The 18,480-nt window shown below is 30.2% G+C and overlaps 2 protein-coding genes across 7 annotated transcripts; one reads left to right on the forward strand and one right to left on the reverse strand.

The window, feature by feature from the left end:
- The first annotated feature begins 839 nt into the window (after window positions 1-839).
- Window positions 840-9,500, forward strand: slif (cationic amino acid transporter slimfast). Of its 5 annotated transcripts, XM_085486837.1 has the most exons (12): window positions 840-1,106; window positions 4,261-4,427; window positions 4,571-4,835; window positions 5,335-5,463; window positions 5,541-5,801; window positions 6,081-6,364; window positions 6,443-6,680; window positions 6,786-6,888; window positions 6,987-7,150; window positions 7,300-7,466; window positions 7,616-7,724; window positions 7,818-9,500. In XM_085486837.1, the coding sequence occupies exons 3-12, from the start codon at window positions 4,604-4,606 to the stop codon at window positions 7,937-7,939; spliced, it is 1,809 nt and encodes a 602-aa protein (XP_085342963.1). In that variant the 5' UTR covers window positions 840-1,106; window positions 4,261-4,427; window positions 4,571-4,603; the 3' UTR covers window positions 7,940-9,500. The 5 variants fall into 5 exon arrangements, with proteins under 5 accessions (XP_085342963.1, XP_085342962.1, XP_085342966.1 ...); XM_085486836.1 differs by lacking the exon at window positions 4,261-4,427; XM_085486840.1 differs by lacking the exon at window positions 4,261-4,427 and having other exon boundaries at window positions 840-1,005.
- Pex23 (tectonin beta-propeller repeat-containing peroxin 23) lies at window positions 8,553-18,474 on the reverse strand. 2 transcript variants are annotated; one of them, XM_029312727.2, is made up of 25 exons: window positions 18,058-18,474; window positions 17,672-17,932; window positions 17,349-17,531; window positions 16,641-16,793; window positions 16,465-16,557; window positions 16,190-16,370; window positions 15,897-16,120; window positions 15,543-15,746; window positions 15,210-15,388; window positions 14,991-15,123; window positions 14,583-14,809; window positions 14,293-14,427; window positions 14,050-14,206; window positions 13,799-13,961; window positions 13,616-13,719; window positions 13,390-13,532; window positions 12,957-13,305; window positions 12,735-12,885; window positions 12,361-12,560; window positions 12,001-12,210; window positions 11,825-11,926; window positions 11,544-11,679; window positions 11,185-11,376; window positions 10,950-11,107; window positions 8,553-10,620 (listed from the first exon to the last, which is right to left on the reverse strand). In XM_029312727.2, the coding sequence occupies exons 2-25, from the start codon at window positions 17,894-17,896 to the stop codon at window positions 10,570-10,572; spliced, it is 4,053 nt and encodes a 1,350-aa protein (XP_029168560.1). In that variant the 5' UTR covers window positions 17,897-17,932; window positions 18,058-18,474; the 3' UTR covers window positions 8,553-10,569. The 2 variants fall into 2 exon arrangements, with proteins under 2 accessions (XP_029168560.1, XP_029168562.1); XM_029312729.2 differs by lacking the exons at window positions 17,672-17,932; window positions 18,058-18,474 and having other exon boundaries at window positions 16,641-16,859; window positions 17,349-17,413.
- Between the last annotated feature and the right edge of the window lie 6 nt (window positions 18,475-18,480).

The raw sequence follows: 18,480 nt of genomic DNA on the forward strand, positions 1-18,480 counted from the left end.
GTACATGTAATCATTTTTGAAATTTAAATAAGTAAAAATATTAATTTCTTTACTAATATTATTCTGTTACGTTTTTTTATTATTATTAAACATACATAAGTTGCTTTCCATTTACATCAAAACTCAGATAAATCTCACTTCTGTCTTTCTTTAACGTGGATATTGAAGAAAGACAGAAGTGAGATTTATCTGAGTTTTGATGTAAATGGAAAACACAACTATAGTCATAATGTTACAAATGTAAATAATTATGCATATTAGATATATTGTATATCGTAACGCATCACAATGACGGCTACCGATGAAGGTCACCGATAATCGACGAGACATAAACGGAAACTCAGTGCCGATTAGCGGTGACACCGCTATGACGCTATGAATGTATCTATTATACATTTTTTTAAACCAAACAATGTAATATTTTTCTGAAATATTTACACGAGTAGTTTTTATTGATATAAGAAAATTTGTATATGTGTGTACATACACGTCTTTACACGAACGCAATAGCGCAGCAAAACAAAATCTATTCTCTTAAAGTCGTTTAAGATATATTTTTTACATGGATTATGTACTATATATTGCATTATGTCTATGGTTTTATCTTTGATAAATCCGAGTAGTAAAATGAAATTTATACAAAAATGCGCTGTCCCAAAGGGAACAAATAAATCAAAATGATATCCAAATTTGGACATCATTTTGACTTTCTGTTCCCCTTGGGGAGAGACACGACTTTGAAAGACATGTACTTGTTTACGCAATCGATTTATTTCTATTTAGAATACAAATATCCAAGTGTCATTGGTATGTACGTGACTGGGATTTTGCGGCAACAAGTATAACACTCCTAACGCAGCGCAAACGTTCTACAATCATATGGTGGGGGAGCATTGAAACTTATTACTACTCAGACAGGTGGAAAGTGAGTATCGCGAGAGATTATAGTACGTTACTAATTTGCAATCGTCCGTCAATGAGCCAACCGTTGTTTCAAATTCACGCGTACGTAATTGATTTTGCATCATTCATCTTATGTTGATCAAATCTAATCGGGTACGACCATCCAATTTGTGCTGGTATTTTCATTTTATCTTAGGAGTTGGGTAAGTCCGTTTATATCGTCATGCGAATGTTCTTATTTTGAGGATTTTAACGTCTCAAAGCTAGTTTGTTTTATTTGTTTTAGAAATGTTTTTTTATTAAAGGTTTTTGTAATAAAAAGAAAGAGAGAGAGAGAGAGAGAAAGAAAGAAAAGAAAGAAAGAAAGAAAGAAAGAAAGAAAGAAAAGAAAAAAAAAGAAAAGGGGACGTGTCATCACATGGATTGACAATGTTAATTGGAATGTAAACATTATTGTCACATATGTTTCGCGCATAATTATTTTGTGAAAATTAATCAGAGATAGGGATAAATGAATACATATATATGTATATTTATTTGGAAAGCAATCAAATATATATATATATATATATATATATATATATATATATATATCAAAAATTGTACAAGGTTGAATGTGAAACTGTCATTGCGCGCGTTTTACTTATTTTTAATAAGACGTGAGTTGTAAATCACAAAAAATATACGTTCTCTGTCCTCTAGAATTACGCGCAAACTTGCAAATAAGTTTTAATTGAGAAAATGTTTTAATAGAGTTGTCTAAAATAATATTTTGTCTTCCTTTTCATTGCCAATAATTGCATATTTTATATATATAATGATTGAAAAAAATGTTTACAAGACATATCGTTCACGACAACAATTAGATTATATAGCCAAATACGCGTACATTAAAAAGGATTAATTTAAAAGTCTCTTTTGTCAGACATTTAAACAGGTATACATACATAAATGACTATCGGTAGTACCTAATCACCAGTTTATGGGAGACGTTAAATAACTCAAGGTCTATTCAATTTGTAACAGGAAAACTAGAAAAAGTCGGCGTAATAATTTCCGTAGAATGTTTTTTCTTGAATTTTATAATTTTGCAATCGCATATATCATCTGTATACATATATGCAGGATTGTCACGATAATTGCTGTTGCTTTGAACAAACGCAATAACGTGTATATATTAAAACCTTGAATCCAAAGATTCTTGATAATTATTATTTTTATTTTAACATCAACGAGTATTATAAATCAAAGTATCTACTCCGTAAAAAATTCTCAGAGAATTTTGTTTTTTGAAAAATCGGCGAGTTCTTGTCTGGCATGAATGGAATTTACCAAAACTTGGGGAATTATTCTTTTTTTTAATGATTAATTTTGCCTTTATTTTACACATAATCTATCAAAATCGACCAAGTTGGCAATCAGTGACATATTTAAACATATAACAGTATATGGCGGGCATCGCAAGCTGCGAATTTGCATTTTTGTTTACATATTATAATTTTATTTTATAATATATTAGTTAAAATATATAGAGATTAAAATTCTTGATAATTCTTGGTAATGAAAGGATGAAAATTAATCTAAATGGGAAAAATGCTTGTTTCGACGAAAGCCACTTTTTATAATTTTTTTTTAAATCTAACATTTGTAATTCGAAAATAGCTGTTCTACATTTTTCCTTCGTGATTGTATATGAATAGAGAAAATCTTAAAGAATTAGGTTTACGAAATTTGAATAAACATCCCGAATAAATAACGATACTATGAAAGAGAATGTAACGAAAGATTTTCTTAATGCATGTGAAAAGGGAGAATTGCCCCGATTTTTTATTTCTATGGATAATTCAAGTAGACTGCTATTATCAAAGACTTTGCTCTTTCTTTAGATAAAGGCAACATAAAATTAATCGTTAGTAACGTTATAAGAAGAATATAATCTAGTTGATTACTTTTTAACATTAATCTTTTAATAATTCTAACATTACTCTTAATAATTAGACCCGATAGATTAAATTGTTCTTTTTAATAAAATAAACTTTATCTCTCTCTCTCTCTCTCTCTCTCTCTCTCTTTCTGTGACACTTTAGTCAAGACATATAGATAAAATTTATAGATAAAATTGTTTAGATCGATAAAGCACCTTTTTCTTAAATGTAATCTAATCCGCTTGTATGAGTAAAATTATTATGCGCGTATGCAATTCTTAACGTGACATCAAATGAGTAAAAGACAACTAATAATTATTTATTCTCTCGAGCTTAAGCGATTTGATTCAAGGCAAGCGCGTTGTATAAACGCGACGAGAGGGAGAACCTTGTGTTTGATTTTATACGCGATTATCAGCCGTTTGCTCATACTTTTAATTAAAATAAGATGTATGTTTTTAATACAATATATTAAAATATCTTGAAATATATACATATATATTAGAACCTATTTGGATCAATTATTGTTATATTTTACTGTTATTAATTATACGCGCACTTTTTTTTTTAATGAAATTACTTTATCCTTTATAATTGTGTAAATATGACCTGACCGCGAAAATTGCTCAATTTCACGAAGAAAATGCGTACATATATTTGCGTTATATATACATCTCAACAATTGCTAACGATTATGTTTTATATACACACACACACATATATATATATATTTGCAAAAGCGATCAGCAGGCAGATATCTGAACATAAAATTTGATATTGACTGTCGTATAATTGACTAAGATTATATTTTTACAACATTTACTGCTATAAAAAGATAAGATTTTTCTCGCGTATTGTGTGTGAGAAAATATTGGATTGTGTGTTTGTCGAAAACACATGATAAATTGGATCATTCGCAAAACAAGTTTTCGTTGCTCAATCAGATTTCTAGACTCAGATTCCTGCCAGAGCATATGTATATGTATTGTTATATAGTTTGAATATTATTGTTGGAGTTTCAAAAAATGTATTTGTACCCTTGATCTTTATATATATATATATATATATATATATATATATATATATATATTTTATACAATATATATATAGCTCTACGTATTGTAAAAATTCAAATTTTATGTATATTAATATAAATCAAGTTTTGAACAAAAAAATGATACGAAACGAACGTACAGAAAATATATATTATAAACGAACGGAGAGAAAGTGACATCAAGGTTGAATGTTTTGCAAGTAACAACATTTAATCAGATTTGCGTCATTTGATTACTTTTATAAAAACTGAGATTTGTAGATTATTTTTGATAAAAGAAAGGTTTTTCGTTCTGAATTTTTACAATTACTTGCTGATATGTATTTGATTAAATATTTTGTCTAATTCGATTATTAGGTCTAATTTTAATCTAATTAGGAGTCGTGACAAGTGGAATATCTCGATGATAGTTTTTCTGCTATCGCATAAAATATCCATCAAGCGGAAAAAGAAAAGTTATTATTTCATCTGCTCGCCGCGGTTTGTCTCTTCAATTGACGTCGTTGCGCAATATTGTGTATTTTGCAAGAGTCCTTGCTAGAAATGTTGAGTTTCTTGAATTGTATATAGCATAAAGTAACGATGTGTTTTAAAAAAGAAACATTCGTATATGCGAGTGCGTGCATTACCTTTTTACACAATTTTTAAATTGAATATGTGTACATATATATACGTTATTGTTATATAGGTAACTATCATCGGATCATCATTTCGATACGATATGAATCGATTGTGGAGAACATTGACGCGAAAACGCGTAGAAAAGGAGAACGACGAGGCAAAAGATGAACAATTGGCACGGGTCCTTGGCCTATTCGATTTGACTGCACTCGGCGTAGGCGCGACTCTTGGCTTAGGAGTTTACGTTCTTGCCGGAAGCGTGGCCAAAGACACTGCTGGACCTGCCGTTTGTATCTCTTTCCTCATAGCTGCCATCGCGTCCGCTTTCGCAGGTAAAACAAATATCTCGCAATTAATATCACCCAACTATATAAAATGTACCTTATTTACATATGTATATGTAATATGCTTTCCAATAAACAATCGCTACTCTGAAGTCTTTCAATCTTTCAGCTTGTAAAGTATAGATCCGTGTAGATGTGAAGAATGGCGATGAGATTTTAAAGCTATCTTATGTGTATTAATATGTTATGATACGTTTCGCTTTTGTACGACGAGATAAAATACTCTTTCTTGTGTTGAAAATATTTGCGCCAAATCTGCATTTTGTGCGGAGATATTAAATATCGATAAAAGAATTCTTACGACAATCGTCGCATTAAAAATTAACGAATCTCTGTGAATATAAAAACTTGTTCGAAGAATTTGCGTTAAAGTTTGGTAGACGTTGTCCAATTGTGCAACAATATATACATATACAATAATATATGGAATATATGTGTGTAATGTCTGTATTTTACATGCAATTCAACTGTAGGTACATTATTGTAGGTATGTGTTACGCGGAATTTGCATCCAGAGTACCAAAAGCCGGTTCAGCGTATGTTTATAGTTATGTAACAGTAGGAGAGTTTATCGCCTTTGTGATAGGATGGAATTTAATTCTAGAGTACGTAATTGGTAAGTATGTGCGAAAAGAGGCAATTTATTTACATACAATTTACGATACAATAATCGATATAATTATTTTTTTACAGGTACAGCGAGCGCCGCTCGTGGACTTAGTAATTATATCGACGCATTAATAGGAAATGTTATGGGTAACACTCTGCATTCCTTTATGCCTATAGATATTTCCTTTCTGTCAGAGTATCCTGATTTTTTCGCATTTGCGATGGTTATGCTACTAGTAATACTGTTGTGCATAGGAGTAAGGGAGTCGTCGATCTTAAACAATATATTTACCGTTGTAAACTTGATAACGATTGTGATTGTTATTATCGCAGGATCGATAAAAGGTAAGCCGGTAAGTTTAGTCGCATCTATACATCTTATTGTTAGATCCTCATATTTTCCTTTATGCGAGAAAGAGAGAGAGAGAGAGAGAAAGATAGTAAGCAAGTCGCGCGCTTTGCTCCGAGTCGCTCTTTCTTTTTTGAACATTGTACCGTATACTGAAAATGTAAAAATCGTCAAAATATTTTTTACAAGGTTTTGTACATCTCTTTCTCTCTTTTATAGTTTCAGAAATAAATTCTTGATCGCATCATTATACATATATACTTATGTATTTGTAGCGGATTTGTCAAACTGGTCCATCGCACCCGAGGAAATTCCAACGTCCGTGAAAAACGGCGGAACCGGCGGATTTATGCCATTCGGTGTCAGCGGAGTGATGATCGGAGCGGCCAAGTGCTTTTACGGATTTGTTGGATTCGACACCGTCGCTACCACCGGCGAAGAAGCAAAGAATCCTCAGCGTCACATTCCTCTAGCGATCGTCCTATCCTTAATTATCATATTCGTAGCGTATTTTGGCATCTCCACGGTCCTTACGATGATGCTGCCTTATTACGCTCAAGTACGATTCGAAAAACTTAAGTAATTGGAAATTAAAATCTAAATACACGGGTTTAAAGGCTGAAAACTTTTTCCTCAGAACGCAGACGCGCCGTTTCCGCATGCATTCGACGAGATCGGATGGCCTGTCATTAAATGGATCGTCAACATCGGCGCGGTATTCGCGCTATGTACTAGTCTCTTGGGCGCAATGTTTCCTTTACCGCGTGTATTATATGCCATGGCTAGTGACGGAGTAATATTCAAGACTCTCTCCAAAGTGCATTCTAAAACTATGACGCCTATATACGGCACGGTACTCTCTGGTTTACTTATCGGTTAGTGAAAGTCTGGATTTGAAAAAAATGTAAATCGAGATACGAGATATATTCTTCTTAATTTACTCTTGTAATAATTTTGATAAAAATTACTGCATGTTCTAGGTTTTATGACACTTGTCTTCAATTTGCAGCAATTGATCGACATGATGTCTATCGGGACTTTACTAGCTTATACAATAGTAGCGATATGTGTCTTAATATTAAGGTAACGGTTCGTTTGTAAACATTTTGAGTGAAACTTATATATATAATATATATTTATATACATATATACACATACACGTACAAGTTTCCATTTTGTAGATATCAAAAGGATGAAAACTCTAGCAACGTTACTGCTATACCGTTAATGAACGATTATCCATTTACATCTGTAAATATATTTAAGGAATTATTTAATTTGCACAATCAGAAAGAACCAACGGAGCTTTCTAGTAGAATCGCAAATATCGGCATCGCCTTACTTTGTGAGTTTATGCAGATTGATATTGTATATACAATGTTATAGAACATATAGCATTTACTGAAATATGATAAATGTGATATATATAGCTATTTATAGCTATTTAATAGATATTGAACTCTAAGAATTTAATATACTCGCTAATCATTACAGGTATCATTATATGCATCATTACATTTATGATTAATAACATGAGCACGCATTTGCTCACAGGAAATTTGGTAATATCTGTGATACTAGTTGTATTCGTGATTGTTCTTTTCTTGAATTTAGCCGCGGTTGGTAGGCAACCGGTACAAAAGACTGAATTGTCTTTCAAGGTAAGAAAAGGACGTGTCAAAAGTACAAATTATTTCATTATGTAAGCACGTTGGAAAATCTCCTATTTCTCTCTCTCTCTCTCTCTCTCTCTCTCTCTCTCTCACACACACACACACACACACAATTTAATGAATTTTTGTCTATACAGGTACCTCTCGTTCCACTTATTCCTTGTCTCAGTATTTTTATAAATGTATATTTAATGTTTCAATTAGACGTCTTTACATGGATCAGATTTGGTACTTGGTTGCTGATTGGTAAGTCCTAAGTAAAAAAAAGTTATTTCAAAGGAACAATTATAATCTAAATGATTGATCAAATGTTAACTTTCTATTTCTAATTTCTTACAGGATTTTGTATTTATGGTTTTTACGGAATTAACCACAGTGAGCAAGGGAAAAGAGATAGGGCAGAAAGCAAAAAATTACAGCAAAAGTATGTCGAAAAGTTTAGAATAGTGACATCATTTTGATCATCAAATTTTTACACGCCCGCGTACACACACATACACATACACATGTTTAAACCGTTCGTTTTAACCACTCAAAAACAGCAAGAATAATTAAAAATAGTTTGACTATTTCAGATACAAAAAATCTAACATCATTTTTAATATTTAATTGAAAAATATTTTTTTTAATGATTTTCACAATATATAATTATACAGAGTGGCCCCGAACGTTCCAGCCAGACTTTGAGATTTTATAGGAAATTTAATTCTGAACAAAAAATTTCTTATAAACATGGGTCGAAAAATGCTTCCTTAAGAAGTTATCGCTCAAAAATCTCTGAAATCGTGATTATTTTACACATTTTTCCAAATATCATGAAAAAGAAAATGTACGTCTTTTAACAAAAAGTATCGAAACAAAAGTTGTAGAAATTTAAATTATCTTTCAAATGAGATCAAAATGATTGTTGTACATTCCATAGATTTTGATATAACGTCTTCATTCGTTCATTTCATTCAAACGTATTCATTTTCTACTATTACGTACTATTTTAGTTAAAAAAAAATTTATTTTATTTTCATAAAAGAAAATTTTTATTTTTTTATTGTTATATCGTTTTTTTTTTTCAAGAAATTTATTAAGTCTCATTTTCTTTTCACTATTTGCTCTTCCTTTTACATTTCATTTTCTTTTTACCTTATGTTCTACCTTTATCGGAGATTTTTGAGCGATAACTTCTTAAGGAAGCATTTTTCGACCCATGTTTATACGAAATTTTTTGTTCAGAATTAAATTTCCTATAAAATCTCAAAGTCTGGCTGGAATGTTCGAGGCCACCCTGTATATATAAAACACATGCAGTTTGCTATATTATATAACAAAATCTTAAAATATTAGTTTTTTATTTCAGCTATTGTCTTTCAAATCATTTTCTCTATTAAGAATGATGTAATAAACATCATCTCTTTATTTTTTTTTAATTTTCTAATTATATATATTTATTATACGATGTCTATATGTATACAGATATTTATGTATTTTCTATCATTAACAAAATAATATAATAGTATTTATATATATATTTTTATAATACACAATGGTAAAATAATATAGCATTAACAAGTATTAATAATAATAGCAATAAATGTTACATAATAAAGAAGCACATTTCATTTATGTGTGATATTTATTTATAAAATAGAAATAACATGTGCTCTTTACATTGGCAAAATAAGGAACAAATGCATTGATACAGAATGATGTTTTTAATACATTGATAATATAACTGGAATAGTTAATATAATACAGTATATGTAATATAATTGTATATAATTAATTTTTTCTAAATAAAGCCTCATATTACAACAATGTCTTACTATTTAATCTTTTTATCTTACAACATATTAAATATTAATTATTATATGTAGTATTAAATAAAATTGACGATTCGTTATAAGAAGATTGCAACACTGAGCACATTGATTATAATAATAGCAATAGCAAACTATAGCAATTTTTTGAAGCATAAAAATTAATGAAAGCTTTTCGATATTGCTTCAATTTGTCACAATCACTGGAATGTTTTTATATCAAAATAATATTTTACTGTACTTATACGAAGTATATTTTGTTTTTACTATTTCGTTAGAACAATTATAACAATTGTCTGTTTATTATTTTTAATATCTCGAAGATATTAAAAAATGACAAAACATTCATTATAAAACGTAATAAGGATTATTGTGAATTTTATTAAAATATATATTGATGCAAATAAAATTTAATAAAGGTAATTTAAATTATACAAATGAGCGTGTATACATACATATATATATATATATATATATATATATATATATATATATATGTATGTAACGAATATAGCCAAAATTGTTTCTTCTGCACTTTTAAATTTATGCAATTTTAAAATCCCGACATAATATCTTTAATTCATGAGTTTTTCCTTTTGACATGCAAAAATTACAAGATGAGTTATACACAATCTAATTTAAAATGTAATTATCAAGTGTTTGTGTATTAATTTTTAAAAGAATTTAATGCTCTTTATATGTATTTGTTTTGTATGGAAATCATGCCGCGCAGGCATATAGATTCGAAGACTAAACTGTTGAATTTGTTACTTTGTTATCGAAAAAAACATATCAAAGATATTTTTTCATTACAGATATAAAAATGCTCTTACTGTTACAGTTGCCAAAAAAGAGTAATTATTATCGCGGTAGAAGTACCATTACAACTAATAGATAGTGCTAATAGGTATACTTACCAATCTTGTATGCACGTACATATGTTGTGTATGTATATGTGTGTTTGTGTGCGTGTGTTTGCTCGTGTATGTGTATTGTGCGTGCGTGCGTTTGTGTGTGTGTCATATATTATTTTACTTTCCACCCATCTCTACTTTTTTAGAGCTTTCCTTATATTCAGACAAATTTCTAATGTGATCAGTGTCAAGTATATAATATAATACATAGTACATATAAGTCATCCTATAGATATAATTACCACCTAAAAATTGGCATAGAGACATTTCTGCATAATGTACGTGTATACATACACATTTTACAAGGCAATTATAAAATTATTATGCTTTATATTACTACAGTATATTGTAAAGTTAGCGCAGATATCACTTTGTTTTATTTATAAGTCCTCCGAGACTTATACTTTGCCAGTTTGCCTGTTAGGAATAAATAAAAATTTTTATGTCTTTTGAGAAATTTGGTGATATTACGAGAGAAAATATCAAAATTAAAAAATTATTCTCTTCCATGTTTCTGATAAATTAATATTAAATTGTATTCAATATTATGTGTACTTTAAAATAAGATATTAGATGATATTATCTTTATCAATATTACTTGTAATATTTAAAAAACGTACTCTTATTTATCTATATTTATTAAAACAGGATTGTATTTTATTCTGGTTCTTATTTTAATTTTATGCTCTTTTATGCTTCTTCTTGTCCAAAATCAATCTTTTTGAAAATTGAAAATTGTTACTTACCCCTATACCAGTTACCCATCCGGTTCCAGCTGGATTTTCATCAGTAACACCAATTCTTCGACAAATAATACCAGCTCCTGAAATTGCCCAAACTTGTCCCTGTTCCCTCGAAATGGATACGTGTCGAAATCCTTGCTTAGCATTTAATACCGACATATCTACAAACGTGTAATTTTATTTCAAGATGTAATGATATAAATATAATAAAATATAAAAAAGAAAAACCTTTTTATACCTATATGAATTGGATCGTTTGGCATAGCGGGTAATGTTTGCCAATGAGTTCCTTCAGGGAAAACATTAGATTGTATCTCCCGGCGCACTGATAATCTACCAATCGTATCTAGAGCCCATACTACATTATATCCTACTGAAATTTGCTTTAATTGAGCTCCTGAAGGAGGTTCGACAGTTTGCCATTGCATACCTACATTATCAACAAAATATTATCCATTTTGAGTGAATAAAGTGAATGATTGAGAAAGGGAGGGGGAAGAAGAAAAAAAAATATATTAAATATGTTAAAGTGTACAAGCTATTAAAAAATAATTGTTATGTATATATTCTGCTATTAATATTTTGTAAATTTGATACCAGTTGGTTTTGCAGCACTAATGCCTAGTCTCCAACAGGAAGAACCATTTTTGCCAACAGCCCATACTTGTCCACATGGACCGCACGATATATTAATTAAAGGCTGGTCGCTTGGTATATGTTCCCATGATACTCCCTAAATAGTATATGAAATATGTTGTAGACAATTGTACAAAAAAGATATTGTTATGCCTCTACTTTAATTATTAAAATATGTATACACAAATGTATACATATGTGTGTATGTTTTATTATATAAATACAATTTAATAGTCATATACCATTGGACAAGATTCCGAAACGCCTCTCCTGAATAAAGCCTCACCATTTGTGGCAACTGCCCAGACATGGATAGGAGCGTCTGTGCCAGGTTTTCCAGTCGCCTAATTAATAAAAAAAACATTTAATATGTTGTCCTTTTTTGAAAGATTTAAAGTTTAAACGATTAAAGACATACATATAAAGAGACATCAACGAGTTTAGTATTTCCTAGTTCTTGCCAAGGTCCGCTGGTTGTTAGTTGACATCTTCTAAACCAACGTCTTCTTCGAACGTAATCGGTAAATTGTTTCTTACCGTGATATTGTGACGGGAAATCAGTAGCGTATTGCCATCCATCTCTATCAACACCGCCGGGTGTGTGAAAGTCGACAATCCAATCTGATATCTTGAAAAATATCGATGTTTAGAAATCATAGAACAAAAAATGTTACAATAGTGAATATTCAACGAAAACGCATAGAGACACTGTATAGATATATAATATTCTCTCACTTTTAAAACTAAAGTCTTTTCCATTTTTTTTACATTTACTTACCCAATGCCAGTGCATTGATAATAACTTTGTATGCTCTCGCGTACATTTGTGCCGTCCAGTTGCATCACTCCACATGTAACGATCTGTTGGAAGTCCATGCGCGGTATATCCAGTTACTGGATTCCAACGTTGATTTTCGTATACGTAATAATTGTGGGTATCTACCATTGTATTTATTCCAGTATTGCTAGTTCCTAGGCCTATATATTATTTTTTCACATTAACATTTTGTGCCAAGTTCGAAATAGAAGTTTAATTCAAGTTAGACAATTATCGCACAATAATCGCTATCAAAATATTGAAATAATTTTACAATTGTTTTCTTTCCTTTTCCTTTGTAAAATATGTTTTTATCATAAAAACTGATAGAATACCTTTTAGAAACGAACCTCCCCAACCACTTGTATATACCCAAGCGGTACTATCGTAGCCGATGCCCCAAGTGACGCCTACAGAACATGTCTCAACTTTTTTTAAATGTCCACCAATTTGTCTCCAAAACATCGTGCTAGGTTCAATAATTACCTGTTCAAAAGCAAAATATTCATTAATTGTTAACTAGATAATCAACGACACAAATAATAAACTCTACTTACAAATGTGGACTTATATGTAATACTACTTAAAGTCAGCAGTCCTTTAATACGTAAATGTGTAATACTTTGCGGGTTTATTCGATGACTATAAAAGATATATTCGCTACCATTAATATAGATTTTATAACCGCGTTCTTCACAAACTATGTTTAACGTGAAATCACAACCCGCTTTTAATGGACTACCTCCATTTCTTTCCTCATCTCCCCATTGACCATTTTGATATGTATTTCGTACGATAATATTTTCTTTGAGTCTTGGATTAAAATGCAAAGCTACATCATGACTCTCCATTACAGTCTTTTGCTTTACAAATGTTGTGGTATAACAGACGAGATTAAAAGACAATCTGAAATAAAATTATTATCGTTAGTGTGTGTAAATAATCTTTTCATAAAATATAATGAAAAATTGTATGATTGTTTGATTTTACCTGTCAGCATCATCATGAACGCATACTGTAATTTTTAGGGTACTGCCATGACCAAAACCATTTTGTAATATACTTTCAAATGGTATGTCTTTACCAGCTACATCCATTTCTTGTATATATCCATCTTCAGATAATTGACATTCCTAAACATATAATAAAATTAGAATAATAAAAAGAGTGATTCTTATCAATATTGTCATTTGTTCACAAACATCTCAGGCTTTACCTCTGCAATCGCGGGATCAAATACATACACGTCACCTAACGCAGTTGTGCTCCAAATAGAATTTGGACCAGGTTTACCATATACATTATTCATTTGGCAAGATACTGGAAAAAAAAATATTTCGTTTTGTACATATTTCTTTGTACTTATTGTCACTTGTCGTCAGATATTAATTTATTTTACCTGAAGTTAAATGCGCCAACCAGTCTTCCATTTCCGTATCACTTGCAAATTGCAATCTAATTACTTTTGAACGACTTAATTTAGGAGTATAAATTGCTATTCTCGGATTACCGGGTTCACTACAGCAAACAACACACGTAATTTCCGAAACAGGAAATTGTATCTGTAATATTTATGTGAAAATTAATTAAAACTTGTGCAAAATTATACATTTGTATATAAATTTATATTTTCAATTTCTATAGTCGTACTATGCTTGTTATGCCGTCCGAATTTAATATTATCAAGGTTCCAGAATCTAATGATCCAGTGTCACTACTTATCCATTCCAGTTCAATCTTGCAATCTTCATATAAGCTGCCATTTTTAATTTTACATTTAGCATTGCCACTCTTCACCCAAGATAATCTACAAGTAATTTATTAAATAAAAAAATATTTTAATTAAAGATTGTATGTATATTTAATCAATCATCATTTATTAATTCTGCTCACTTTTCAACTGCTTTTTCATATGTGATTGAAGAATCAAATGGCATTTTTTTCAATCTCATCTTTAATTCATCTAAAATGTATATTCTCCATAATTCTCCAGTTTCCCCTTGCATTGTACCATTACCATCTGCGATCCTATACAAAAAATTATGAATTTTCTATTCTCTTTTTCTTTTTTCACGTCTCTTAAATTCTGATATTACATATATTGGTTTAGAAAATAAAAAAGATCTTTATGTGTGCGACTAAAATATATAAATGTTATATATTGTACATATAATAAATTTTACCATTTTGGTGGATTTATCGGATCGACAAAGCATGCCCCAGCTTCCACCTTGTACCACAACACATCACACTCAGTCCAATATATTATGCCTGTACTTTCATCCTCACCATACACGCCAGAATCTCCAGTTAAATCTGGATCAAATACACTTCCATCTGTTTCTGGATGTGCTTCAACACCCACCATAGAACCGACGGAATGTACGGGACTCCAAGCAGCAGGATTAATCTGTTAAGAGATAGATAATTTGTTATAATTTTTTAAAAATATTTATGATATTCTATTACATATTTAATCTATATATATATATATATATATATATATATATATATATATATATATGTATGTATATATATGTGTGTGTGTGTGTGTGTGTGTGTATTTTATTCAATTACAAAAATATTTTAACCTTAACAGTACTGCTCATTCCTTTTCCTGAGACGATTATTGATTCTCCACTTTTTGCTAAAGATTCGTTAGATATAGTTATACTAGCAACACTTGCTTCATTTAAATCACCCGAGTCTATAGAACTTGCAGACCTGCAATATTAAAAAAATATATAAAAGAAAATTAAAGAATTAAAGATTAAATGCTAGAAAATTTATTGCTAATATTAACATTTTACCTCTTCCTCTCTTCATTTAAATATATATCTTGAAAAGATGTTTGTTGAATATTTTTTGCGGATATGCCGTCCCCGGTACGTTGCCATAATTTTAAAGACGTGGGTGTTGGTGCCGAACGTGATTGTTCTTCCCATTCTTTGATTAACATTGTACCTTCACCAGTACTATGAGGTCGATTCTATAAAGACATTGTTTAAATTCAATTAAATGTCATTTGTCGATTGTTTCATTATATGATAAGCATAATAATAAGAAATAAAAGAAATAGAAATAAAATAATGATATATATATATATATATATATATATACATAGAGCACTAATGTTTCTTTACCAAGGAACTCCAGCTCTGATGACGTTGCTGTTGTGGTGTGCCACAAGTACTATGTCTATTGCTAGATGATAAACTTGCATTACTACTTGCTCTACTCAATTGAAGCGGCGCGTTTATTAATTTCCATCGTTTTCCCGTTAATTCGGAGCGAGCAATACCAGTGCGATAATACAAACATCGATCATCATAGCCAATAGCCCAAACCTTTATAATGCATAAAAAATAATTTATGAGTCATGCTTACATTTTTATGAGCGTGTGTATGTAAACCAAAAAGAACAAAAATATATATATACATATTCAATATACTTTTTTCTTTGTCAATTGTATGAATTAAGAATTAAAAATTATTACTTGATCATTTGGAGCGACAGATACTAGTGCCATTTTGCTTAACATTTCAACCCAACCAGTACCAGTAGCTAATTGTTCACAAACGCCACTTATTTCGCCTTGAACACCTTTTCGAAACCATACTCCACCATCATGCGTTACAGCCCATACAGCATCAGTACCTACGCTAATTTGTACCAATCTCAAATCCTTTTGAGGTGGTTCCACTTCTGACCAATCCTCACCTTTAATACATTATATAATCATCACATTGTATCAACATAATTACCATGTAATCACGTTTATTTATTTACCCATTGGGTTGTCTCTCGTAACGCCTGTGCGAACCAATGCTTTGCCCACTGTAAGTACAGCCCAAACAAGACCAGTCACTCCAACACTAATTTGACAAACTTCATAGCCATTTGCCAATTTAATGCAGCTCCATCTTTGTCCTTCGGGACAAGTTGTACTAGTTCCAACCCGGAACATCACCTGAATAATATTATATTATAATTTAATTCTTTAAAATATGATATTAAATAATTCGTTCATCCTCTTCGGGAGAAAGCAATGTTAAAAGTTATACCCTCCCGTGAGCGGTTACCGCCCAGACCACTAAACTTCCAGAGCTACCTCCAGGCATTTGATTTCCACCTACGGCTACATCGATAAAAGGTTCCTAAAAATGCATAATATATATAATTTAAACTATGCAATTAAAAGTAATGTCACATGGAAAGATTTACTTTAGTATTTTATCACCTTGGTTGGATCTTTATGAAGAGGTGCAATAGCGCACCATGAATTCATAGCGCTATATCTCCGATAACGAACCCATTTGCGTCTTCTAACACAGGACTTCCACTGCTTTTTCGTAGTATATGTAGCTGGAAAATCAATTGCGTATGTCCATCCCTATCAAAATATCAGATTCTCTGTGATCATAAGATTCTCTTTGGTCGTGGGCAACTGATAACAAATCTATACATAAACAAAACTTTATGAAAAAAATATAACACTCGTATGGGAAAAGAACAAGTACATGTTCAATATGTAATTTCATACATTTAATAAGTTACAAAAAGAGACTCCATGTCCTCGATATATAGAATATTATAAAAATACAGTTGTATAAGTTTATATTTGATGAAACAGTACAAAATTATTGAGAAATGTAAATGGAAAAAATGATTCTTATTAAAAAATGATTGAGCTTTTTGTATTACAAAGATATTATACTAGAATTACTTAAATAAACTTATGATAGCATTATTTTTATATCGAAACTTATGTTCACTTGTAGAAGTCAATGATTTTAAATTAGATGATCGTTTTACAATAGCATTACAATTATATAAACATTTATTTTATATATGTATATGAATATTGAGTGTATAAAATTCTCAAATAAGGATAGAAAAGAGTTTAATATGTAAAAATAGATGACATTAGGAACACATTTATATTTACATCATGATCTAATGGTTGGCCATCTAATGTTGTTTCTATCTGCCAATCACCTTCCCACTGCCATGCCATTGATGGCAACTTTACTTTGTCTCTGCTACGATCAACCGTACCATCTTGATTTGAAAAATTATATCTGTCAGTTGGAAGTAATCTTCCGGAAAAACCTTCCAAAGGCAACCACCGCTAGAATTATATATTTATTAGTACACAATCTTTTTCATTTCTTCATTTGTATATTTACAGTATTTTTATACAATTGCAGACAAAAGTATGTAATGTACAGTATACAAAAAAAAAAAAAATATATTTTTACAAATCGATACCTCATTCTCATAAGTTTCCTCTTTAATTCTGATTGGTACATCTAAACCATGAACATGAACATAAACTTGTCGATCACCCCCAATTGCCCACATAAAATGTGGCACAGACGATAACTGTTTAAATTCAAGTCCAAGATACATAAATTCACGCCACATATTCCCAGATGTCGACAGTCCAAATACACGCCCTTCATTGTTAATAGCATACAAATACGAACTTGGCATTTTAAATATAATATATAACTCACTGCACAAATTTATCTGTAAATAAAACTTTTATTACATCCACATTTCCAAGCTACTATATAATCTCGATAATTTTACTGATAATAATTTAATATAGATGAAAGTAGCATAGTATATTTAATTTTCTGCAAAATACATACCAATCCTTTTTCTTGTTCCTCTCTTTCTCTCTCTTTGACAATTGCCTTTTTTATAACATTTCATCTATTATGTCATGTAATTTTCATCATAACTTACACATATCATTTGATAAGATAATTAATCGTTCTTCGGAAATTATTGTCTTCTTTTTATATTACAATATCTTTTCTTTTAAATGTCAAATGTATATATACATATATACATATGTAATATACATTATATGTAACACATATGCATCTTGTTCAAACAATAAATCTCATATAATTGTATAACTTTAAAAATAAAAAAATAAAAAAAAAATGTCAATAAATGATAAAATCAACATTATATTAATATTTATATATAGAAATATGAAAGAGAATATTATGTAGATTTCTGGAAAAATGACACACCGAGTCACATTTTCTGAGATACGTAAATGT

This window comes from Nylanderia fulva, unplaced genomic scaffold, assembly GCF_048542155.1.
Source record: "Nylanderia fulva isolate GAGA-0341 unplaced genomic scaffold, ASM4854215v1 Scaffold48, whole genome shotgun sequence".
Taxonomy (NCBI): Eukaryota; Metazoa; Arthropoda; class Insecta; order Hymenoptera; family Formicidae; genus Nylanderia; species Nylanderia fulva.